The 24,249-nt window shown below is 55.6% G+C and overlaps 1 protein-coding gene across 2 annotated transcripts; it reads right to left on the reverse strand.

Moving 5' to 3' along the window:
* Positions 1–101: 101 nt before the first annotated feature.
* On the reverse strand, positions 102–14,638 carry TRPV6 (transient receptor potential cation channel subfamily V member 6). 2 transcript variants are annotated; one of them, XM_078438443.2, is made up of 15 exons: positions 14,215–14,638; positions 6,548–6,645; positions 6,276–6,398; positions 5,823–5,960; positions 5,427–5,525; positions 5,149–5,324; positions 4,631–4,777; positions 4,336–4,548; positions 3,935–4,021; positions 3,759–3,835; positions 3,386–3,551; positions 2,944–3,010; positions 2,303–2,571; positions 1,198–1,304; positions 102–905 (listed from the first exon to the last, which is right to left on the reverse strand). In XM_078438443.2, exons 1-15 carry the CDS (start codon positions 14,340–14,342, stop codon positions 626–628), a joined length of 2,175 nt encoding a protein of 724 aa, XP_078294569.1. In that variant the 5' UTR covers positions 14,343–14,638; the 3' UTR covers positions 102–625. The 2 variants fall into 2 exon arrangements, with proteins under 2 accessions (XP_078294569.1, XP_078294571.1); XM_078438445.2 differs by lacking the exon at positions 14,215–14,638 and adding an exon at positions 9,868–14,113.
* Positions 14,639–24,249: the final 9,611 nt, after the last annotated feature.

Genomic DNA, 24,249 nt, shown 5'->3' on the forward strand with positions numbered 1-24,249 from the left:
GGTGAGAGCTGAGTCTGCGAGGAAGGGCTGGGAAGGCCTCGGAGAAGGAGCGCAGGGCCATTGCCGGAAGGGGACACGGCAGAGCCAAATGCACAAGGAAGCAGAGCAGGGAACGGCTTTATTGGAAGGTAGAAGGTGGCAAGACTCAAGCAGCTTTACCCCACCCCCAAAGCGGTTCCTGTCCCCCTCACTCCTGTTCTCCATGTGCCTCCCCCCACCCAGCTGTCTGGAGCACCCTGGGAAGGACTGTCCCCTTCCCACCATGACCCTGGGACAGAGGCGGCAAGCCTGTCCTTAAAGTGCTTTGCTCTGACAGTGCAGAGTACTTCAGTAAGGCCGAAGAGCCCACAGCCTCGTCCTCACTGGCACCAGCCCTGTGCTCGGGGTGAGGCGAGGGCCACCTCCCCCCTTGCTTTCTATTGGCCCCCTGAGCCTAACGAGTAGTGGGGACCTGGGGCAGCGATTCCCCCGCTGCATTCCTCAAGGGGGCGGGGGGGGGGGGGGGGGGGTGCCTTCTGCCTTCCTCCCCCACTGGGGAGAGGTGTTTGGGTTTTGCGTGTTGATGCCCCCCCCCCCCCCCCGGGGAAAATGAGAGTGGCTGCTGGGGCCAGACGGCAGAGTGGGCTCAGATCTGGTACTCCCAGCCTTCCCCGTCTTCCAGACCCCTGTTGACCAACCCCCTCAGTTCCCTCCTCAGGGTGCCTTGCCGAAGCCTCTCCCAGTTGGCGCTGCTGCGGGAGGTACTTCGGGACACCGAGGGGGTGGACGGACACAGGTGGGGGCCCGAGTGGTGGTCCAGCCGCAGTTTCTCCGAGGCTTTGTCCGAGTCCTCGGAGCCCGGGATGTGGAAGGCATGTGCGTAGCGCCGCATCCGCTGCCGGTTGAGATCCTGTCTGTCTTCCACCCTGTGGAGCGCAAGGCCGTGAGAGGCAGCCGACGACAGACGGGCTGGCCCGGACCCGCGCCCGCGTCGTGTCCTCCGCTCACCCCATCACACCGTGACCGGCCTTTTCCCACCACTGCGGCTAGTGCGCACATGGGGGCTGCCGGCATCTCAGCGGCGGCTTTCGGGGGCCCGAGCATCTAGCGGGGCCCCTCCCTTAACAGCAGGGATCCCTTGAGGGACCCCCGGGCAACGCGGGTCAACGGGCGCAGGGCCCCGGGAGCACGAGGCTGTACAGCCCGGCAGGAACTCACCGCAGGAACCAGCGGTCCCCCAGCCCATACTCGCGCCCGCAGATCCCCGAGCGAGGCCACAGGCAGCGAGGCAGCTTCCGCTCCAGCATCACCGTGGTGGCCACCACCTGCGTGTGGGGGCCGAAGGGGCCATCAGAGGTGGGGTGCTGACCGAGAAATCGACTGAGGAGGGCGGGAAGAGGAGAGGGCGTCGGGCGGAGGAAGGACAGTGTAGCAGTAGCTAGGAAACGCAGGAGCTCATGGCCTCCAAGAGGGGACAACACCCCCAAGCTGGGGGGTGCGGGGTGTCAGCTTGGCTGACCCTCTTCTGTGGGACAGAGTCCATGGGACATGAGCCCACAGCTCTTTACCCCGGGACCCGACATCCGCGCAGATCCTGCAGGAGGTTGAGGGACCCCGCCCCAAGGAGACAGGAAGGAGGGCAAAGCAGACAGAAAGGGATCCTCAGGGCCACAGGATATTTTGACCCTACAGACATAAAGGCCACTTATAAATGCTACCACCCTACTGAGAAATCGAGTATCAGGACATGTGCATGGAAACCTATTTTCCTGAGCAAACCCCATTTAGCCAACCTAGGGCCTTTTAACTCTGTTTTCTACACAGCACAGCAAAGTGCCATTCAATTTGGGGGGTTTGCATTTTTATTTTTGTGGAGAGAAATTATTTTCTAAGTATATTTTTAAGCGGTGCTTTGACTCATTTAATGGTCTTCTGTCTCCATCGTGATGATCTGACCGAAGATGACTTCCACTCCTCTGGGAAGTTTTTGTAGCATTTTTTTAAACCTGTCCAAGTTTTCTGCGTCAGGTTTTACAGACTGATTTCCTAAATGCACTTTCAGCCACCATTAGTTGTATTTCTTGTTGATTCTTCTAGAAAAGCCTGAGGTTTTACCTTTTGGAAAAATGATGAGGAATTCTTTTCAGCTGTTCAGGTATTAGTCCGTTGCATTGCGAATACTCTGCGTTATTTTGTGTCCTGCGCAGTAAAACCGTCTAAACCTACGTGGGGTCAAAATATCCTGCTTCTGTCTGAGTTCAGCTTGCTCCTTGGCTGGGGGGGAATGGCCTGCACTAGCCCTCCCGGCCACCAGGGGGCTCACCTGCGCCCTCCAGAGCTCATCCCGCTCGTGGGCCACCCGCCAGTGAGTGTCACCCATCATGGCGATAAGGAGGTTGAGCATGAGCAGCGTGGCGATGATGGCGAAGGCAGCGTAGGTGATGCTGTACATGAAGGGCAAATCCACGTCATAGTTGGCAGGCCCGTCGATGACGGTGAGGAACAGCTCGAAGGTGCTGAACAGCGCCATGGGGTAGTCATAGAAATGGCCCAGCTCGTCGGGGTCCTCTGTCTGGAAGATGATATAGAAGGCTGCTCCACCCAAGGGGGTGAGAGTTACCATGGCAACCACATACCAGACTGGACCACGGCCAGCTCTTTGCTGCCCATTCCAGCCCTGTTTCCCTCTTCTCCATCCAGTGTCCCCATCCAGCCCTCCATGCTCCATGCTTTGGGTTCTTATATTCCCTTATTTTCAGTATGGCTTATCCTGATCCCAAGAGGCACGTCTGAAAGCACTCCCAGTTTTGTCTCACCTCCAGGCATGTTCCATCCTCAGACCTGACAGCCTCCTATCCCTGTCTTCCCTCCCAGCTTCCCCCACATTTATCCGCAGGCATTCTGGGCTCTCCAGCCTCCTCCAATCTCCCCTTCCCACGGCCCCTTCCCGGCCAGATGATTTACCTGAGGCAAAGCCCAGGATGACCACAGCCATCAGCCAGCAGAATCGCATCAGGTCGCCAAAAATCATCTAAAGGGAGGAGAGGAAGGAAAATACCTCCACATGGGTCCCCTGAGCAACTGCCCCTTGCGGCCTCTCACTGGACTCGCCCCGAGAAGTCCCACAGTTCTGCCCTCCAGGGGTTAGCAAGCTGTGGCTGCATGGCAAATCTCCTTGGACTGTTTGGGTATGGCCCTTGAACTAAGAATGCTTTTCACATTTTTCAAGGATTGAGAAAACAAAAAGAAGGAGGAGGAGGAGGAAAAGGAACGAAAATGCAATAGAGACCCACATGTGGCTGCAAAATCTTCCATCTATTATCTGGTCTTTCAGAAAAATGTTTGCCACAGCCCCCACTCCAGGACCTTTCTCTAGAAACTTGGGGGGGGGGGTGGGGGCACGGACCTTCTGGATCATGATGGTGAAAGGGCCCAACATCTGGAATCCTCGGGCGAAGTACATGACATTGCACCAGCCCAGCACCAGGGCGAAGGACATGGGCACCACCTCCCCATTGGCGTTCGTGAGCCGCATCACCATGGTCACCAGCACCATGCAGGCGTAGGTGATGCTGGGGGTGGGGAGCAGAGGGGGAATGAGACCAGGATTGTCCTGGGGACTGCACCCACACACTCACATTTGGCCTCCCCAAGTTCAGTACACAAGGGCACACAATCACTGGAGAAGGATCTCTGGAGTTAATTTTCTCCAGTGATTGTCCAGGGGTCGGGAAACCAGGGAGTGAGTGGGGGCATTGGTGGAGAGCAAGGAGACTCACATGAGGACGTGGAATGGCCCCCCGAGGATGGTCTGTCCAAAGAAGCGAGTGACCCCCACCCTGAAGATGTCTGGAATCTGGAGAGAGGCCAGGAAGACACAAAGGCACTTGTAGACTGGGGCTCGGGCTGGATCCCTGGGGCCAACAGCCTCACCCTAGATCCTGACCATCCTCACCTCTGCAAGCAGAATAAGCACAGCTCCGATGACGGTCACCAGCTCCCCCACCAGGCGGAGGTCATCCTGGGGGCTCACATAGGCCTCCTGAAGGGGAAACAGGGTCAGAACACTCAGGGACCCCGTGCATCCTGCCTGTCTGTCCCTGGGCACGAGTCCGTGTCTCCTGTATAAAGTCACCAGCCCTGTAGGATTGTTTTTAACCTGGTAGGCTGGGATCTCTCAAACTGCTCTTTGAGCATATGTGTGTTTCTGTGTGCCTGTACTTTGAGTTTGTGCCTACGTAATTGAGAGCTGGGTGAGGGGAGAAACGGGGGCTGGAGAGCAGGTAAGCGATGCGGGGCTGAGGAAGGACAGAGAGCTGAATCCTGCCCTAAGCTCAGCCGCCCCTAGGGCGTCACCTGAAGTAGCTTCTGCTGTAGGAGCGTGTTGTCCCGGGGACCAGTGTGGTTATTGGTCCTGGGCTTGAGGGGGCGGTAGACGCAGCACATGGTGAAACAGATGATGTACAGCAGGTATATGGTGCCCAGCACGCAGAAGTACGGCCGCCCGTATTTCTTCCACTTGAGGCTCACCAGCTCTTTCACCGGGGTCTGGTCCAGGATCTGGCGAGCCTGCGGCAGAAAGAAAATAGAGCGGGCACCTCGGAGACCCTGACTTCCCTCGCCAGCTGCTTTCTGACCCTACGACCCGTACCTCCCGCTTCTTGGTGGTAACAATAAGTTCCAGGAGAGACTGCTCATCCCCTGAGGAGTCAATCTCAGTGAGGTCATAGAGAGTGGAGGTCAGCGGCCCGTAGGTCCACTGGATGTGCTTCCGCTTCTGCATCAGGTGCTGGAACATCTGAGAAGATACGGTGGTGAGTCGGAGGGTCAGCGTGAGAAGCTGGGCCGGGAGGTCTCCACCGCTGACGAGGGCTACGGCCCGCTCCTTGCGACTGATGGACAGTTAGTTGCGTGAGCCTCCTTTTTTCTGGTTGTCTTTCTTTCCCACACACCCTATAAGGATCTGAAAGAGGAGGACGGGCAAAGGGAACAGAATGCCGGGCTCCCAGAGCAGATGTCCTAAAGCGACATTCTCAAAGCCTCCCGCCCAGGGGTCCCTGAGGCTGAGCATTTAGCGAGGGAGTATGGAGGAAGGGGCCCCACCCTCCGGGCAGTTGGGCACCAAGGGTCTTTGAAAGGCCGCCATGGGGCCAGGGGAGTGTCCCTCACCACGGTGTTGCCCTCCACTCCGGCCAGCTTGAAGGGGGTGAGACCCTGGTGATTGGGCACGAGGTCCAGGGACTGCAGGTGGTCCCTGCGCCCATCATAGGACAGCAGCAGGTTGTACATCTGGCAGGCAAAGGTCTTGTTGGGCTGCAGGACGAGGATGTGCAACACGGTGTTTCCTGGGGGAGGACGCGGGCGTCACGTGGCCGTTGCGCTGAAGTCCCCGCTGATGCCCTGCCCGACCTGGGGTGGCCCCTGCCCTCCCGGCCCCCAGCTCTTACCCAGGGAGTCCTGGGCCCGGATGTCAGCTCCATGCTCAATGAGCAGCCTCACCATCTCCTCACTGCCCACGCAGGCAGCAAAGGACAAGGGGTGCTCCCCTGTGGACACAGAAGGCTCGCTGCCGTGAGGGCCCGATGGGCTGGGGGATGGGCAGCGTCCCCGAGGGACTGCCTCCTTGCCCTCGCGTGGCAGCTCTGGGCTCGGGGACGCTCGTCAGCAGAAGCAGAGGCAGGGATGGAGCACGTGGCGCGGGGAGGCTTGGCTCTGGCCTGAAACCCTGGAAGGCCCGGCCGCTTCCGGCTTTTCCGGGGGCCAGAGCCCTCCTCGGCCCGCCCTCCCTTTGCTCTTGCCCACCTCCCCATGTCCCTTCCTCCCAGCCCCGGCCCCGCTCTCACCAAAGTAGATGAGGTTGCGGGGGCTGCGGCGGAACGCCGTGCCTGTGGCTCTCGCAGACACGCTGGCCCCGTGGGCAAGCAGGGCTCTCACCAAGTTCACGTTCTGATTCACGATGGCTATGTGCAGGGCGGTCTGACCTGGCCCAGAGAGAGCCTCAGTCATGGGGTCTGTCCCCAGGATCCTGCAAGGGTCCCTCCCATATCTACACCCAGTCCTCCTCACTCCCACAGCCTGAGGTGGCAGGGGGGTGTGACGGAGCCCCCGGTCTGGCAGGGTACCCAGGGAAACCAGCTGCTGCCTCTTCTCCCCTTGCATTTTGGGGGGTTGGTGTTCTAACGGTGCGCGGTGAGGATGACAAGAACACAGGGAGATGGGGGGAGGAACGAAGCCCTCTTTGGTCGTCCCGAGTTAATCCACTGCAGAGACTGGCTTAAAACACCCAGCACCCTCACCCTCGTACAGCTCCGATGTCATGGGCTCAAAGACCAGCTCCGGGGCGGCCTCCATCAGCACCACGGCGGCCTCCAGGTTGTCATAGAGGGCCGCTATGTGCAGTGCTGTCTCCCCCATGGCTCCTGGTGTTGACAGAAAGAAGAGTCGTATGGCTTCCATGGGGCAGGGGCATGGTGACCATAGGCATTTAGGGGCCCACCACAGAAGGTCCTGGGCTATACTGGGAGCCACATGTGTAGCTCTGACGGGTGCTGAGGGCTCTGCCCCTTACCTCTCTGGTGCACCTCACAGGCCTCATACTTGAGTAGCTTGTTGAGAACCTGGACGTTGTTCTCCTTGGCAGCTAGAAGGAGAGGAGACTCCCAGATCCTAGAAGGGAATGGGATCAGAAAGGTGGCGATGGTGAGCATGCCCAGTGGTGCAGTGAGGGCTGATGGCTTGGCTCCTTCATATACAGACACGTGCACCTCATGACCCTGAACTTGATCCAGGGAATTGAGGTCAGCAGCGTCCGGAGGGTTGCCGGATTTTTTCTTGACCGGTTAGCTACCCCAAACCAACTGTTCCCCCTTTCAGCTTGTGTGGGAGAAGCATCAGTGACTGGTTTCCCATCCCCTGAGTGCTGGGACCAGAATACGTGTGTGTGTGTGTGTGTGTGTGTGTGTGTGTGTGTGTTATCTGTGCATATCGGGTATGGAGGGGAGGAGTTAAAGTACTCATTCACCTCCTGACCTACTGACCTCTGGGGCAACCCTGTTTAGCTTCACTAAGTGCCCTGTGATTACCCCCGAGATAAGCCTTGTTTTCATGGACTAAGGGTACAAGGAATTCCTCCCTCATATTTGTGAAGAAAGTCAACATGCAGAGGCTAGATTTCCCCAGCGGCATGATGCTTGCCTTTCCAGACCTTCTCAGCAAAGCCCGTTGATCCTGGCACTTCCTTTCCAACAACAGCATCCTCAGAGCTCAGTCAGAGAGCAACAGTGGATCCTTTTTGTTCTGACCCCTAAGCAGAGTATAGTTTCTTTCTACTTCTGTCTGCTTCTCACTTGTTTCAGGCACACACACACACACACACACAAATCATCTTCTCTGATTCACCAAACCCTTTTGACTTTTATTCCTACAATGAACTAAAAACCTGTATTACTATAAAAACTTAGCCCAACTAAGACCCATGGGCCCCCCTTTGTTCAATTTCTCTCTTGGCCCAGAGCCATTTGGTCTTTCTATGGGATCTAAATGAAATAACGCCACTTACCCATAGATGGCCAACTATGTGAATGGAAGATCACACACTGGTGCTGGCAGGAAATCAACTCCAAGAGCTGGGACGGAAGGGTGATCGGGAGAGGAGGAAGGACCACAAGACTCACATCCCCCAGAGTGTTGGCCCCAGCTTCCCCGCCCCCGTTTCCATGCCACCTGGATGGCCATCAGGCTTTGTCAATTCAACATTCAATCCCTACATCCTCGTGCCTACCTACCCTCATCGTTCATGTCTTCATTCTCTATCCTGCCCCTCGTTTGCAAAATATTCTAGCTAGTTTCCCGTGCCCTATTTACCCCCAATCCGTCCTTCTCCATGCTGCCAAGGTACACCCTCTAAATGGCATTGCCATCACCGTTTAGAAAAGTCTGATGGGAGGGGCGCCTAGGTGGCTCAGTCGGTTGAGCGTCCGACTTCGGCTCGGGTCATGATCTCACGGTCTGTGAGTTCGAGCCCTGCGTCGGGCTCTGTGCCAACAGCTCAGAGCCTGGAGCCTCCTTCGGATTCTGTGTCTCCTTCTCTCTCTGCCCCTCCCCTACTTGTGCCCCGTCTCTCAAAAATAAATAAATGTAAAAAGAAAAGAAAAGAAAGGTCTGATGGGTCCTTAAATGCCCACGGAGAAGGAATACAGAGATCCTTTCTAGCTTCGGTGACCTTATTTTCCCCTCTTTCCTCCTCCCATTCACTCCTTATCCCAGCTATTCTGGCCCCACCACTGCCACCCCCCGCCCCCGAACACTCCATTCTCCGGAGGCTTGTGCCATATGTAACTTCCACCTGGAATCCAGAGCGTCTGCCTCACCCTGTTCGTTTCTGTTCTGTAGCCCCAATGCCTAGGGATGTGCTCTGCATATGGTAGACACTCCACCACCATCTGCAGAATGAATGAATTTGTAGCAGTACCAGAAGGTAGTGTGGCCTCACTGCCCCTGCTTATTATCTCCATTGGCCACCCTTTAAGCCAACCTTAGGCGAACATATAATCTAAGTAAAAAACAGTATGCTTAATATACAAACACAGCTGCAAAGCAAATTTTCCACACCCCCTTCACCACCACCACTGCCTTTCCAACAATTTGCCCAAACCCCTCCTCTGTAAATATTCTAGAGCCAGCCCTATTCCCCAACACACATACACACCCTCCCAGGAAGTTTTCCACACTGTATAGTCTGGCCCTTTATTTTTGCATCTTTCACTGTGTGTTGTGATTAGTACTGTCTTTCCTCTACACAAGGGACACTTAAGGGCGGAGGTCAGCCGCTTTCTCCTGTCTGTTTCCTTTCCCTGCTCTCTTTCAATTAGCTTCTGGCTCTATGGCCTATTTTGACTAAAGTTAATGGCAAAGTTACAAATGGACCCAAGGGAGCTTCTTACCCAAGTGCAGGGTTCTGCTCCCTACTTCCTAAAATATGAGTGGGGAGGCTAGTTGGTGGAAGGCCTACAGACACCCCTTTGGGTCCCTACATGTCTCTGAAGGCCACAAATGTTCCCCACAAGCCTCCATTCCTATGTGCTCTTTTTCTTGCCTTGCCGACTACCCTAGTGGGCTGGAAAACAACAAGGAGTTACTGTCCATTGGGGCTTGCCAGATTTACCAAATAAAAATGCAGGATGCTCCTTTAGATTTTAATTTTAGATTTCCAACCAATACTTTTTTAATATAACTATGTCCCATGTGACATTTGGGACATACTAACAACTTGTTAATCATTTATATGAAATTCGAATTTAACTCCATGTCCCATATCTTATCTGGCAAAGTTTGTAGAGAACTGGTCTCTTTTGGGTGGCAAACTCCAGAATTCAGCGAAAAAGGGGGCAGTGTATGAATGGTTCGGAGGGGATCAGATAAAGCAATTACTTGCAGTGGCACCATAGGGCCACAAGGGGACAGCAGAGAAAGCCCTCAGTCAGGATCTTGGCAGTCAGCCGGAACCCCAAAACCTGACTACCCTTGGGACCCAGAAAAAAGGCACAAGAGCAGACCCATCCAACAATTTTTGTGCCTGAGACACGAGTGTTTTCTACCAGAGCAACCCAGCACAGACGTTTAGATCTGGAGCAAAATCTACACGTCTTTACTAGGTCTCTACCAGGCACCTCCCCAAGACAGGAAGAGGAGATACTGATAACATACCTTCTGGTTTGAATGGTTACATTATACTTGGTCCCTTCCAGGAGGAAATTTTACTTTATTTAGTAGATTAGTTAACATCGCTACCAGAATCTCTTATTTACAAATGGTGGTTGAGAGCTGTAGCTCTCAACCAGGGGTGAACCCCCCCCCGCCCCCCCCCCCCACCAAGGAATTTGGCAACACCTGGAGACATTTTTGGTTGTCACAACTGGTGTAAGGTGGAGAGGTGCCACTGGCATCTAGCGGGTAGAAGGCAGGGATACTGTTCAGGAGGATCTTATGCAGGCCAGTCTCCTACAACGAAGAATTATTCTGTCCAAAATGTCCATCTGCAAGGTAGGGAATTCCTGACCTATAGCTTGAATTGTTCATAAATGATTTTTTTTTTAAAGAGGACTCTTCGCATTAAAAAGAATGAGAAACTCCCTATACGTGTTTTCTTACAGATTGTTAAATATTTAAGAGAGAAACAAAAAGGTAAAGCCTTTGGAGCACTTGCTGATTAAGTAGCAAAAAGAAATTACAGACAAAATCTGAACTTATAGCAGTATGAAACCTGTTTTCAGAATTTAGCATGCTTTATTTTGCTGAACAATAATTATAAAATTGAATGGTTTTGCTCAATATTAGACTGGTGAAAACCATATTACAAAACCTACCCATTTTTTACATAGTCAACAAATCACTGATCTCCTCCTTAAGATTCCCTCTGGGCCAGCAGAAAGGATCTCTCACTCCCTTTCTCCCTGTTTCCTGCACTCTGTCCTCCCCTCCTCTTCCTTCTTTGTTTTTGTTTTTGTTTTTGTTTTACTTATTTTTGAGAGAGAGACAGAGTGAAAGTGGGGGAAGGGCAGAGAAAGAGGGAGGCACAGAATCTGAAGCAGGCTCTGAGCTGTCAGCACAGAGCCCCATGTGGGGACACGGGGCTTGAACCCATGAAATATGAGATCATGACCTGAGCTGAAGTCCCACACTCAACCTCTTCCTTCTTGAGAATGTGTCCATGCCTACGTGCACATGAGCAAAGTTCTGCATTTGGTTGCTGGAAACGAGACAAGATCCAGAGCGCCTTTGGAGGAGAATTCAAACCAAAATTTTAGAGCTAGAAAGTTGCTAGAAATCTAACCTATCTGTCCATGTCACAGATGGAGAAAGAAGCCTGGAGTCCCGAGGTGACTTGTCCAAACAAGTCAGAGGCAGAGCTGGGACTGGGACCCCACTGGCCATTTCCCCATCCCTCTTCTCTGTGGATCAGGCTTTGGAGAGGGCTTAGAGGCACAGGAGCCATGTCCACAGACATGGGTCCCACTGGTCTGTCTCCAAGCACCCTGTCAGACGAGCACGCCATTTGGGAAAGGGAGGGCACACGCGATGTGGAGCTCAGCGTACAGGTTCCCAGGAGGATACAGCCCTGATAGAAAGGAGGTGCCCAGCCCCTCGAACTCCTGCCAATGTTGGGTGTTGCCTTTGACTGTTGTATTTTTGGTTTTTTTCATCACAGTAATCCCATTTGTTAAATGTGCTTTTCAGCTTCCAAAAGGGTATAGAGGTCGTAAGGATATGATCACGTTTGCTCCTTACAACCTTGTGGCATGGGCTGAATGAGTCTTTCACTTGTCAGAAAAGGAAACTGAGGCAGCACAACCAGATTGTGGCTAGATCACACAGAGTTAAAAGCAGAATGGTTGACCAAGAACCTAGCCCCAGGCTCTCACCGCTAAATTATGTGGTTCTTCTAGTTTTATGGCTCTTCCTGATTTCTCTCAGGGGGAGGGGGTCAGCCCAGAGCAGTGACCACAGATGAAGGCAGTCGTGTGTGGGGAGGAAGCATGCGTGCATACGCTGGCCACTTGTGGGCTGTCTCCCTCCCGCTCAGGTTCTTGGCGAGTGGATGAGGAAGCCAAAGCTGGGAGAAAAGTGGTTATTTGCAGACTTGGAATCGGTCCGCCCCTCCAAGTCCTGCAGCTTTAGCACAAGTGCCTGCAACATGCATGTCTGCTGTGCTTCCTGAGGCAGGGAGTCCCAACACACTGGAGAGGCCCAGTTTACTTTTCACAGACCCATGGCTTCACGTGTTTATACAGCTATCTATTTAAGCAGAGGAGAACCTTCCGTGTTCACTGCCTTGCCACCATCTAGTGGGAGGGAGAAAGTGCCAGCAACGGGGTCATGTGAGAGCCTCTGGGAGCTGCCCAGCATACCGACACCAGGCAGAATCAGATACCGCAGTGTCGTCCTCTCTGCTCCCATGACACGTGCTTATGCCCTTCTTAGGACACTCACCAAGCTCACTTGTCACCCAAGTAGCGGCATCCTGAGGCATTTTGACCATGAGAACGTGAGCTCCTCGAGGGCAGGGAGGTCATGTTCATTTTCTACAAGTCTGGCAGAGTGCTTTATGCTCCATAAGTGTTTAGTATGTTGAATCTCAGGAAACAAGACAAGTCAAGGTCCAGGGAGAGATGACGAAGAAGAAACGGGAAAAAGGTAATGGTTCAGCTTGGGTCCAGCATTGTGGATTTAAGCAGAGGGGGCAGTGGGACCAAGACCCAAGACACATCTGCTAGAGAGAGAGGAATGCTGGGTTCCTGGTCATCCTGGGGAGACCACGGAGCCTTTCCCTCTCACTGAACTACGCTCCACTCCCTGGAATCCGCCAGCCCCACCCAGAGGCCCCTCTGAGCTGTTGGCACCAAGCTGACTTCACCACTTGCTCGCTTTGGGCCAGCCTCACTCCCAAGGGGATACCGGCACTGCCCCCCACAGGTTTGGGGTTATAGAAGACAAGATAGGTACTCATTACATCGTCTGCTGCTTTCTGCCATCAGCCCACCTCCTCACCTGTCATATTGTCCCCACTTACATGGTCATCTCCTAATTGCCCAGTTATGGGCAGGTCTCCCCTAAGGCCGGTTGACTGCAAAACCTAGGACGCTTCCCTTTCCGGCAATTTCAGTGTCCTTCCTGGAAGTGCCCACCCAGAGGGGAATCAATACTCCAGGCTCTGGGTGGGAAGGAGAGGGCTGAGAAACTATGGAACCAGGCAGGGAGATCAGGAAAGGAGGGGCTCCCTCAAAGTGACATCAGGCCCTCCTGGCCCAAGGCTGCAAGAGGAGGCCCACCGATGGTCTTCAGAAGAAATAGAGGCCGAAAAGATGAGTGGAAGCAGCCAGACTGTGGTCCCTGCCTCTGCTTTGCCCTGTTGGCACACAGAACGACTCTGCCACCCCTTCCAAGCCCCAGGCCTTTCTGTGCTCTGTGTCTGGCTCCCCCAGCCCCGGGGTCCTGAGTGGGTAGGGAAGAGTGGAACCAGTGACGGCCTATTCTCCAACAACAATGCCATTCTGTGCCTCAAGATGTCATCAGTCAAACATGCGCTCAGCCCCTACTCTCCCAGGCCCGGGGGGAGAGAAGTGGGCGGCTGGTGTGAGAGAGGGGAAGCCAAAGCTCAAAAAGGAACACACCCCCAGCCCAGAATCCTGGGGCAAAGGAAGAAAAACCACGGGCGCTCCCTGGCAGGCTCAGGCAGGCCTCTGCTCTTGGAGATGGAGAAAGACCCTCAGATGCAAAACCTTTGGGCTTTCCTCTGTGAAGAGACATGTGCTAACTGCCTTCTCAGGGACCCTGAGAAGGTGCTCCTTCTGGTGGGGTGCTCCACCCCACCAGAAGGACTCCCTTCTAGGGCATCAGCACCTGGGTAGGGAGACCCACGGACACTTTGGAGAGGACATCTCACGCAGGGATGTCTCCTCTCCTCTCCCTCCTAGGGGGTGGGGACATCAGAGTTTAGGGAAGTTTTCAGGGGCTCAAACTTTAGAGCCTCTCAGGTGAGCATGGGTCCTATGCACATCTGGTATGTGGCCAAGCATCCACACCCCTCTCCCCCGTAGAGGGTAAGGAAGTCCAGGGCTGGGTCCCAGCTCTGGTTATAAATCATCCCCGTGTCTGGCATTCAGCCTTGGTCAATGCCTGCTGGTGGCGATAATGCATAGAAACGGCAGCCGTGACCACCTCTTGTCTTCTGTGGTCACTGATGCCTGCAGTTCCTTGTCTGCCTCATTCATTCAATCATTCATTCATCCATCCACTCCCCGCATGTGTATGTGCCTGCGTTACGTGTTTCTGCAGGACAGACTGCTCTGGGGCCAGGGAATACAGCCATCCGGCATTGTCCCGACCTACCAGCACCTCTGTGCTGGCGGCTCCATGATGCCACATCTTCCCAGGGCCCAGCAAGGTGGCCCGGGCCTTTAGGGAAGTGCGAAGGGCTTGCATAATTAGACTGGATCTTAAAGCCAGTGGTACCTGTGCCCATGCCAGCTCCCTTCCCTTCCACCTGGCGTCCAGGGGAGCTAGCCCCACCGGCTAAGACCTTTGAGACAAAATGCTCCCCAGGAGCCAGGCCTGGAAGCACAGTTTGTACAAATAGAGGTGCCAAACACTGAGAGGGGAAGGGGGAGAGGGGGAGGAAGGGGGGGGTGGGGGGGGCAGGGAGGGCTGGGAGGGGCGAGGGAGCAGACTGAGGCTTACCTCTTCTGTTGCTGCAGGTTCTGCTCATCTCGGCTCTGGGCCCATGACTCCCGTCTCTGGAACCAACTACAGAATTTTCTCCACAGGCAGAGAATGAACCCCTTGTCCTTGGGTAGCGGCAACCCCATGGAGTGTAGGGCCGGCTCCTTGGGGGGCCGAGGCCGAGGCCAGACCCCCAGAGGACTCAGCCTTGGGGCCACATCAGCACCCCCAAGGGCCGGCCTGCCCTCGCCCTGTAGAGGTCCCGTCTCCTACCTCCCTGGTCCCTACCTCCCTGAGGAGTCTCCCCGAGGCTCCAGAGCCCGACTCCAGAGGGCTCTGAGGTTCTTACACCTGGCAGAGCTGGGACTCCCTCGGCTGGGTTCCTCCCCGGGAGCTCCTCCTGGGAGCCAGCGAGCCTGCAGACACTCCCACCCTCCTCCCAAATTACCTGAGATTTAAAGAGACAGGCCAGCCGACCTGCCTTCCATCTGCGGCCTTGGCCTTGCGTAAACTCCCTCCCTGCCCGCCTGGGTCTCTCTCCCTGCCCCCAGGCCAGTCCAGGAAGGGGAGGCCTTCAAAGAATGGAGAGGCCTCCCTTGGACTTTGGGACACCTGGTGACCTTTTATAGAAAGGCCTGGACAGGTCAGACTAGCCTGAGAGACTAGGCCTGAGGGAGGAGGGGAGGAGTCGCAGGCCTTGGGGACTGACGGGCCCCACAGGGAATGAGTAGCGCCCACCTCTCTCCCAGGGTCTTTTCTGTGTCTTTCCCTCCTGGAGACTCAGCTTTTTCTCACTCTTCCACTTTAATCTCTAGCCTGGCCCCAAATAGGTATGTAAACATGAAAACCAAGTGTGGGCCGGCAAACTTTTCCCGTAAAGGGCCGGATAGTACATGTAAGCATTTTCAGGGTGGCAAAACCACATACAAACATGTAGCCTCTGACACCCATGTTTTGTTTTGTTCCGATAGCCCCTCAGAGATGGATAATCCATCCTGAGCTCCCAGGCCAGGGCAAAAAAGTGGGCAGCCGTGGGCAGGATTTGGCCCCCCTGGACTGCATAGACTCCTACTCTGGAGTCCTAGAACCCATCCCCAACACATGTATTGGGTTACCAAATAAATACAGGACGCCCCCATTAAATTGGAATTTCAGGTAAACAATGAAGGTTTTTTTTGTTTTGTTTTGTTTAGCCTCCAGTATTGCAAGCCTGTTCTCTGGCCACCTCTGGTAGAGGCAGCCTCTATCCACTGTGACTGCCTTCTGGGCCCACAGAAACTCACATCAAACCTGTGGGGCAGGTATTCTTGTCCACATCTTACAGATTAAAAAACAAAAACAAAGATAAACCTCAAGGTGGCAAAGTAAATCACCCAAGATCCCATAGCCAATTGGTGGCAGTGGCCAGATTGAGACCCATTCCCACACCCCCATGGGCGGATGGAGGCCCAGGGCAGTGAGGTGTTTTGCAGCAGGGAAGATAGATGACAGAGAGCGCAGCCCATCCCTGTCGCACTGCCCAGGAGCAAGCCGGGAGCCACCGCGGGCATTTAGTTCAACCCTCTGCTGGAAAGAGACCAGAGTCCCAGCTTCTGCAAAGTCCAGGGGCAAAGCAGGGACCTGATGGCCTGGGGCATGGGTGTCTGGGCACTTAGAGCCACTGGTATGTGTGGGTCACTCCCTAGCTTCAGAATCTGTTTTTTCCTACGTGTCTCTGATTCAGCGAGGAGTGTGTGTGTGTGTGTGTGTGTGTGTGGTATGCGCCTGTGTGCGCGTGTGTGCATGGGTTTGTATGTGTGGGGGCGGGGGGGGGGAAGCGTAGGCTCAGGGGTGGGGTGTCTCTGTGGGCAGGGGGTAGGAGGGCCACCCTCAAATCTGAAGGGAAAGCTGCACTCCTGTCCCTACTGTCGGGCGCAAGGCCAGGACATAGAGCCCTGAGCAAACAGCACAGTCTGATTAGCCGCCTTCCCCACCCACCCAGGGGTCAGTGGGTTCGGGTTGGGTCGGGGGGAGGCGCTAGGACCCAAACCTTCAACCAGGACCTTTGTGCCCATTAAGCCAGTGCGTCTGTCTGCCGGCGGACCCACCCACCTTCTCTTTACTGCTGGGCTCCAGGCAAAGACCCCAGTCCAGCCGCTGGTGGGAAACAGAGGGGTGTTTGTCCTGTGGAGGGTGCAGGAGGACACCGTCATTCCCGACTTTCTTTGCCTTCCGCCGCTTTCTCCACCTGCTACTGCCTTTTTGCATTGGGTCACCACGACTCCTCAGGGAGAACAGACTCACAAGGGCACGCAGGGCAGGGAGACGAGGGGGCAGATGGCCGAGTGCAAGCTTCTGCCAACAGTGTTCTCTCGGTTCTTGGACGCAGCACCGTGGGCTTGGACCGTGGGGACGGTGGGCCGAGGGTTGAGTGCCGCTGCCCACGCTGGCCCACTCACATCTTGAAGCCACGCTGCCTGTTCCTCCCAGGGATTGCGGCTCTGAGGGGGCAGTGAGGTCGCCCTGGAACTCCTCCATGAGGACGCGGTTGGTTCCACAGCCCAGAATCCCTGACTCAAGTGTCTGAATACCGGAGGCTATAGATGCAGGGGCTGAGGGGGTGAGAGGGAGACTAGAGCTCACGGGAGAGTGGTCACAGCCGCTGGCCTCGTTTGGTGAGATTTGCCATCACATCTTCTCAAATCCTTTTGCCTACGCTCCAAATTTAGGGAGACTTTTATGACCCCAGCAAGTCATTGTCCCTTTCAATGGTCCCATGTGAGGATGAGCATATGGACTTCCAGTCTGCCTTCGGCCTCACGGCAGTTGGTCTGCAACCTCGCCAGGGCGTTGAGGGTGGTGGCGTGGGGGGGGGGGGTGGGGTGGGTACTGAAGAGGCCAAGGCCCATGGCGGGGGGATGGGGTGGGAGAGACGAGGACAGACAGGAAGGAGGCTCCACTTGGCCTGTGACAACATGCCAAGGGTTTCCAGCCAGTTCTCCCGCCTCAGGCCGAGCTTGAACTCGAAGCCGTGTTAGGTCCTCAGGATTCAACAGAGGGACAGTGGTGAAGCAGGGGATGACCAGCCCCCTCCGAGGGCCACACTGGCAGGGCTGGAGGTGGCCAGGGAGATGACGTGTGCTTCAGTACATGCAGGACTGGAGCAGAGCCCTGTCTGGGACCGTAGCCACCGCATGCCGCCGATGTGTGCATTTCAGGAATGCTTTCTCAACCTGCAAATACTGATGTGTTGGAACAAATAATTCTTTAGTGTGGGTCTGTCCCACACGTTGCAGGATGTTTAGCTGCCACTTATTGGGTGACCGTAGCATCCCCTTCCCTCAGCTGTGACAGCCAAAGTCTCTGGACACTGCTGGAATTTCCTTGGGGGAGGCAAGATCACTCTCCATCAAGAACCACTAATTGAGGGCCAAAAATATACATTTAATTTTTTCCGGTTTTGTCCCTCTTTTTGTTCTGCCTTCCTGTGTTTCCCTCTGTTTTTCCTCTCCTGTTGGCTCTCTTTGCAGTTGTATCTGCTCCCTTGGTCTTAGACTGTGTGCTAATGTGTGGCATTTGTGTGCATGTGTATGTAAGGTGTCCGTGTGTGTGTGCATGTGTGTGTGGTGTATGGTGTGGGGTGTGTGTGTGTGTGTGTGTGACCATGACTCTGAGTGGTCTCTCTGTGGAACCCTGGGTTTCTTTTCCTTCTGTCTCTTGATCTCTGCTCTTTGTTTCCTGGCCCAGCTGACTGCGTCACCCCATCCCTGCTCCCGGTGCCCTTTGGGAGGGTGTCTCCCGGGCTCTGCTGCCGTGTGCAGGGCTGGCCACAAGGGACAAACAGGCGAGAGGCTGGGGATAGAGCCAGCACAGGGCAGCGGGGTCAAAGCCGCTGCTCACTCAGCTTGGAGTTTGTTCCAGTCACTGGGTTCACAAGCCCTGTGTGCCAGCTCATAAAGCCTGCACAGAGCGAGGGCAGGTCAGCAGGTGCACACGCGCGCACGCACACACACACACACACACGCACACACAGAGCCATGCACCACAAAGCACCACCCAGGGACTTGGCGGGTGTGGAGGATGGGCTGTCGAGCCGCCTGCCCCGCTGGGAGCACTGGGTTCTGGTACTGGATGGGGGGCTGCCTGGGCAGCGATTTGGGCTTGAAACCCTCCAAAGTCCTTTTCAACTCAAAAGTCCTGTGATTCTGCACGAAGTGGAGTCACATGTGGTTCTGTGGGTGCACAGTCCCTTCAGCTTTCATAGGTCAGGAGGTCATACTTTCGCCCAAAGTGTGGCCTTCGTCCCCAGCCCCCTTCCCCCACCCCCATTGCTAAGTGGGGCCCCAACCCTTTGCCTTTGTTTCCTACACCCTCCAGCCTCGGCTGGCCTAAACGCTCACACCACGGGGGACCCTGCACAGGACCCCCAGCCTCTGTCTGCTGCTCCAAGACATCTGGTTGGAGCCCAGAGGAACACGGTCGAGGACGACAGAGCTGGTGGTAGAAAGGGGGCCCCGGGAGAGGGCAGAGGCCAGGACCAACGGGATGGCGCCACCAGCCCCACCCCCTCAGACAGGCATTTGCACGGTATTGCACATGTAGTTCTGCACGGAATATTTATGTCACATGAACCAATATGTCATAGCAAGATTCTAGAGCAGTCATGGTGTGTGCATATATGTTCTGACCATCTCCTACAAGTCTGCAGGTTTTCAAATTCAAAGGCATTGGTTCTCCTGGATGCTAACCCCTTTGCAGAAAGTGCCCAAAGGGCAAAGGTGGGCATATGGGCTGTGGGCTGTGGGGAAGCAGCCTCCTCGACCCCCGAGCATGTGCCTCCATGGCCAGCCATTCTCCCCTCCCCTCCCACCCTGCCTCGAATGGAAAATTTTCTGAGCCAGCCCCGAGAGGTCTCCCTGGTTGACAGCCCCTCCCCCACCCATCAGAGCATCTGGTTTCCTAACCCCCCATCTGGAAGGTGAAGCTTTAAAAGGAGCCCCACCAAGCTCTGACCTGCCTCTAACTTTTTCTTGAGGCCTCTACAGGCTGGAGTCCTGTGGCCCATGGCCTGGGCCAGATGCTCCGGAGATAGGGCTCTGTGAAGGAGGGTGTCAAAGTCCACAGCCCTCCCGCTGACCACACTGCCCCAGCCTCCTGCTCCTTCTTCCCCAGATCCCGAGGCCTCTCCCTCCCAAAGCCAGACCCCTCTGCTCAGCCACCTGCCCCGCCCTCTGTCACCCCACCTTACCTGGCCCCAGACTCCTCTCTAGCAGGTACTAAAGACAACCATGAAAGAGGCTGAAGGGTATACAGCCCTCAAAGACCTTTCCAAATATGACGAACGTGCCATGAGGCTGGTTTCTGGAAAAGGTGAAAGAGAGCAAGACGGGTAACCAGGATGGCTGCGTTCCAACCCCACTTGGACCAGAAATCACTGTGAGACCTTGGCCAAGTCACTTACCTTTGCATTTCCCGATGTGCAAAAAGGACTCTTAAGTTCTCAGGTTTTCCTGTTGCCTTCAACACTCTGCTCCCCCAGACAGCTCCCCGTCAGCTTCCAGGTGCAGAAAGCGTGGCGCTCAGAGCAACCTCCTATCTCTCAGGAGGAACGTGTCCGTCTTTGTCTCTGAATCACTAGGGCAGAAGCTCCACCAGGCAGAGAAGAGAGAGGAGGTCAGCAGGCAGAACGTGGGGCCACTTGGCTTCCGATCACCCTCTAGCCCTACAAATGGCAGGATCCTGGGATCCCCAACGTTCTAGGTGGGGAGAGGGCCAAGCTCCCCCACCACGACAACTTCCTGAGCGCCGACAGCCAGAGAGGAGGCTGAGGTCCTCTGCCAAGGTGGGGCGGGGCTGGCTCTCTCCACCACTTTGTTGCATTCTGGGTGATGTTCCCCACACTGGGCTCGGGGCGTGCTGGGGGTGGGAGAGCTGTGGGGCCACTAGGCCCAGAGTAAACAGCATCGGTTTAGGGCTCAGGAGAAAGGGTCTAGCCATTATCCCAAATCGGATCACTATTACGAAAAGCCCAAACCCAAAGCCTGGGTTCAACCTGGAAGCCATAGCATGTTTCTCCAGCAGCAGCCCTCAGCGGTAGCCCTTTATCAGCAATCTTCTCCCGATTTGTCCCCACCTGCACCTCTTATTCTTCTGTCCCCACCCCAACACACTCAGTGAAAGGGCAACAGGCCGTGATAAGAGCTCTTTCAAATTCTATTTATTTAGCTCCAGCCCTCACGCAGACGCCCCAGCGCCTCCGTCATAAAAACCAAGCAAAATGCCAGACTTGTTCTAAAAGTCGGGACGATTGTTGAATGCATACAGGCACGCGCACACCGGGAGGGGAGCAAGCTGGCTGCTTCCTGCCTCCCGAGGGCCGGTCTGAGAGCCCAGGACAGAGGACTCAAGGAGCAGCTAGAAAGGAGCAGAAATGTGCTGACGTTCGGGGACAGGACACTGGGAGGCACAGCTGGGCAGGAACTGGGGCTTCTCTTCCCAAAGCTGGGCTTGGATGGACGGCAACGGGGACGGGCGCGGGGGGAGGCCTCCCCTCATGGCAAGGCAGATTCTGGGGCAGATACCTGGACAGGGTGTGGTGGGAGGCTGGGAGCAAGGTGGGGACATGGGGGCCAGGGGCCAGCAGGTACAAGGGAGGGACTGAAGCCAAACAGAACATTCTCCAGAAGGCTTTTAGGCAATACTGGACCTGCCTAGGCACCAAGAGCCTGAGGTCACTGGTCAGCCAGCCACTACAATAAGAGAGACTGGCAAATAAAATGATCTTAGCTGTTGTGTACCCCCCCCAGCCCCCACCGGGGCCCACAAGGCACAGGCTTCCCCCCACATGGTGCCCTCTGTGTGTAGGACCCTGTGCACGTGGGAGTGTGGGAGTTATTTACACGCGAGTGCACTGGTAACTGGCACGTGTATGGGGGCACTTGGTGGAATCTCCTGATAAGGAGCTGCTCACTGGCCCAGGGGAATCAGCAAGGGATCCAGCCTCACACTGTGCCCTGGGGGCCCTTCTCAGATCACTGGCTCCCCTCCCTCACCCGTCCCTCTTCTCAGGCCTGGCTGAGGTTCCCAACTCCCAAGAGCTGACTCTGATGTGTCCCCAAGCTACAGGGAAGTCCAGGAACTATCACCCAGACAGGGCTGGGCCCCAAATCCTTACACACAGACCAGAGTGCAGGAGACGGCAGAGCACAGGGCTGCCTGTCGAGTCTATGACGAAGGTGCTAGCGTGTTCTTCAAGGTTGTGCGCACATTGTCAAGGGGGGCTAATGGAGGTACTAAAACGTTTACTGTCATAGGTATGCAAGTGCCATGAGCTAGCATCACACCCGGGTAACTCTGAGTTCTACCCTCTGAGTCAGCCCTTGTTGCAGACCGGGTGTAGAGGGTGGTGCCCCGCACCCCCCCCCCGCCCCTCCCCCCCTCCACCCCAGGTCTGGATTTGCCCATCTCTCCATACAGGTGAGCCAGGGAGCTATCGTGAGGACAGCTCTCTCCAAAAGCCCAGAAGCCCAAGTTATTGTCCTGTTCTGCATTGGTGAGATCTGTGACCTCAATCATACAATCTCTCTGAGAATCGGCTTCCTTATCTGTAAAATGAGGATAGTAATTCTGCCCTATTTACACTACAGGGGTTGTTATTTGGGTTAGAGAAGATAATGGGCGCAAAGGACTTTATGTGCCCTACGGTGTCGCATGAATGCAAGTCATTTGCTTTATCATCTTTGCTTGGGTGGGAGCATTTGATATCAAAACTTCCAGGAAATAACTTTCCAGTAGAAAACGGTCGACTCTCTCGTTTCAGGGGCTCTGGATCTCCTAGCGGAAGGAGCATAGGACTTGAGATCAGATACGTCTGGACTCGAAGTCAGACTGCTAATTACCAGTCGGTCTTGGGTAAATTAGTCCACCCCTCTGAGCTTCGGTCTCCCGTCCACAAAGTGAGCACAGTCATACTCATGTGATCTTAGGTGAGGAGCTCACCCTCTCTGGGCCCCAGCTGCCTGTCTGTAACAAGCTGACAAGAGCTGGCATGCAGGCTCCCTGTGAGCACAGGGTGAGCCCGGTGGGGCTCCCGGCCACGGTGAATGCATGGTGATAGCCTCCGTTCCTGATCCTTCGTCCCTCTCTTCTGTTTTTGTGTCAGGGAGCCCTTTCAGTCGCCAGCCTATCCTCTCGTGGGCAAATCCCCCCCCCTCCACCTGGGGCACCGGAGCAGATCCAACCTCAGGCTGTTGCCATCTGCACAGGGTGGGTTTCTGTGCTGTTCATCCCATGGGCCTCACCCCACACCCCCCGGCCCTCCCAAAGAGACGGTTCCGTGGAACTCCTTTGCTCACCGTTGAACTGAGTAGGGAGGAAACAGGGTCTGTGGCATCTCCCTTATACCAGGCCTTGTCACCGCATCAGTCCTGCCCCAGCTGGGGAGGACGCTTCCCGTTAATTATCCGGCTCATAGGTTCCTGCTCATCCCTTGAAGCTCAACTCAAAATCACATTCTCTTGTCCTCGCTCTGCACCCGTCCCCACTCTCCCAGGGCCGGTCCCACCTCCACTCCATCTCCGGTCTTCATCCCCTTGTGTAAAGCATGGTGCTGCATCCACGCGGCCCCTCACCTGCCCGTCTCCCCTGTGGGCAGAGCCCACAGGATGAGGTTAAAGCACAACGTGTCTTCTTTCTCCCCATCGGAGTACCTGGGGTACAATATATGCTGAATTGTGTCTTATGGAGAATGATCTGTGCCAAGGAAATTGCAAGCTATTTAGTGGGTACACTTCCTATCTCTAGGTCCCCAAGGCAGAGGTGGGTCTGTCCGTGTGCAGAAAGGGGCCGGGGAGGTGACCAGGGAACAAGGAGATGTGGCAGGGAACCCTGTGTGTGTATGTGTGTGTCCCGGGAGGAGGGAGGGTGTTTGTTAAACCCCAGCCCCCCCACACACACACAAAGAGAAAATGACTTCCGCCCTTGGAAGATTCATTAGCCTGCAAAAGGTGGGGAGTCAGCAGCTGGAGTGAAGGGGAGGGTGTGGTGTGTATTGGGAAGCCCTTCCCTCCGACCCTGAGCGCCCCCTTCCAGCTGGCCTGGGACTCAGGGGGAGCCGGTGACCCCTGACCTAAGGTCTAGAGGGTGCTGGGACAGAGGCCACTGGGACCCCGGGGGGCTGTCTTCTTGCCCACCAGGCTCACGCTTGGAGGGAGAGAGAAGGTGAGGAGGCAGACACTTCCTCGTCCTGCCAGCAAAGGAAGAACAATTTGCCACTGTCCTCTCTGCACCTGGTTGATGCGGAAAGAGCAGGTGTTGGAGTCTGGGAGTCCCTGGGAGGAGAGGCCCAGCCACCCATCTGGGGGTGATGCCCTCTGACCCAGGGTGGAGAGAACCTCTAAGGACCCGGTCACGGGTCACCTCATGGAGCCACAGTCACTGGTTTATCTGCCTCTTTCCCTGACCTTGTTATCTCTTAATCGGAAGGAGGTGCTCAGTTAGGGTGGAGGAACAGCAGAGGGAGCGAGAGCCTAGGAGAAGCGAACTAGGGGAAGGCAGGGATACTGCCGTGACAACCCGTGACAGCAGTAAGATCTTAGTGAGCCACGCGCTCTCCTATGTGTGCTGATATTACTGTCAGGGACATGGCAGGTGGACATGGCACAAGTCATCAGCTAATACTCCAGCAGCGGGGCGGGGGGCGGGGAGGGGGAACTGAAATCAGGTTTCACCTGCCCATGTCATCCCTAAAGGGCTCCACAGCCTGGTCGTGAAGCAGTTAGGGGAGCATGTCCAACAGAAGGGCTGGAAGGGACGAAAAACTCCTGGTAGAGAGTGGTGCTTTGAGAGCCATCCCCGCGCATGTGCACGCCCACAGACGCACGGATCCCCCCTCCAAGGAGCCCAGCAGGGCACTGACCCCAGCGGGGACCCACAGTCACTCCCTCCAGCTGCAGCCTGGCCTTGCACAAGCCTCGTTCCCTGGGGCCTCATGGCCATAACTGCCGCCTCCCCAGTGCCAGGGTTAACAAAGAGGTGGCACAGACAAAGGCGGGTGTGTCCAGTCCTGCCCCAGGT

This window comes from Panthera onca, chromosome A2, assembly GCF_046562875.1.
Source record: "Panthera onca isolate mPanOnc1 chromosome A2, mPanOnc1 haplotype 2, whole genome shotgun sequence".
NCBI lineage: Eukaryota > Metazoa > Chordata > Mammalia > Carnivora > Felidae > Panthera > Panthera onca.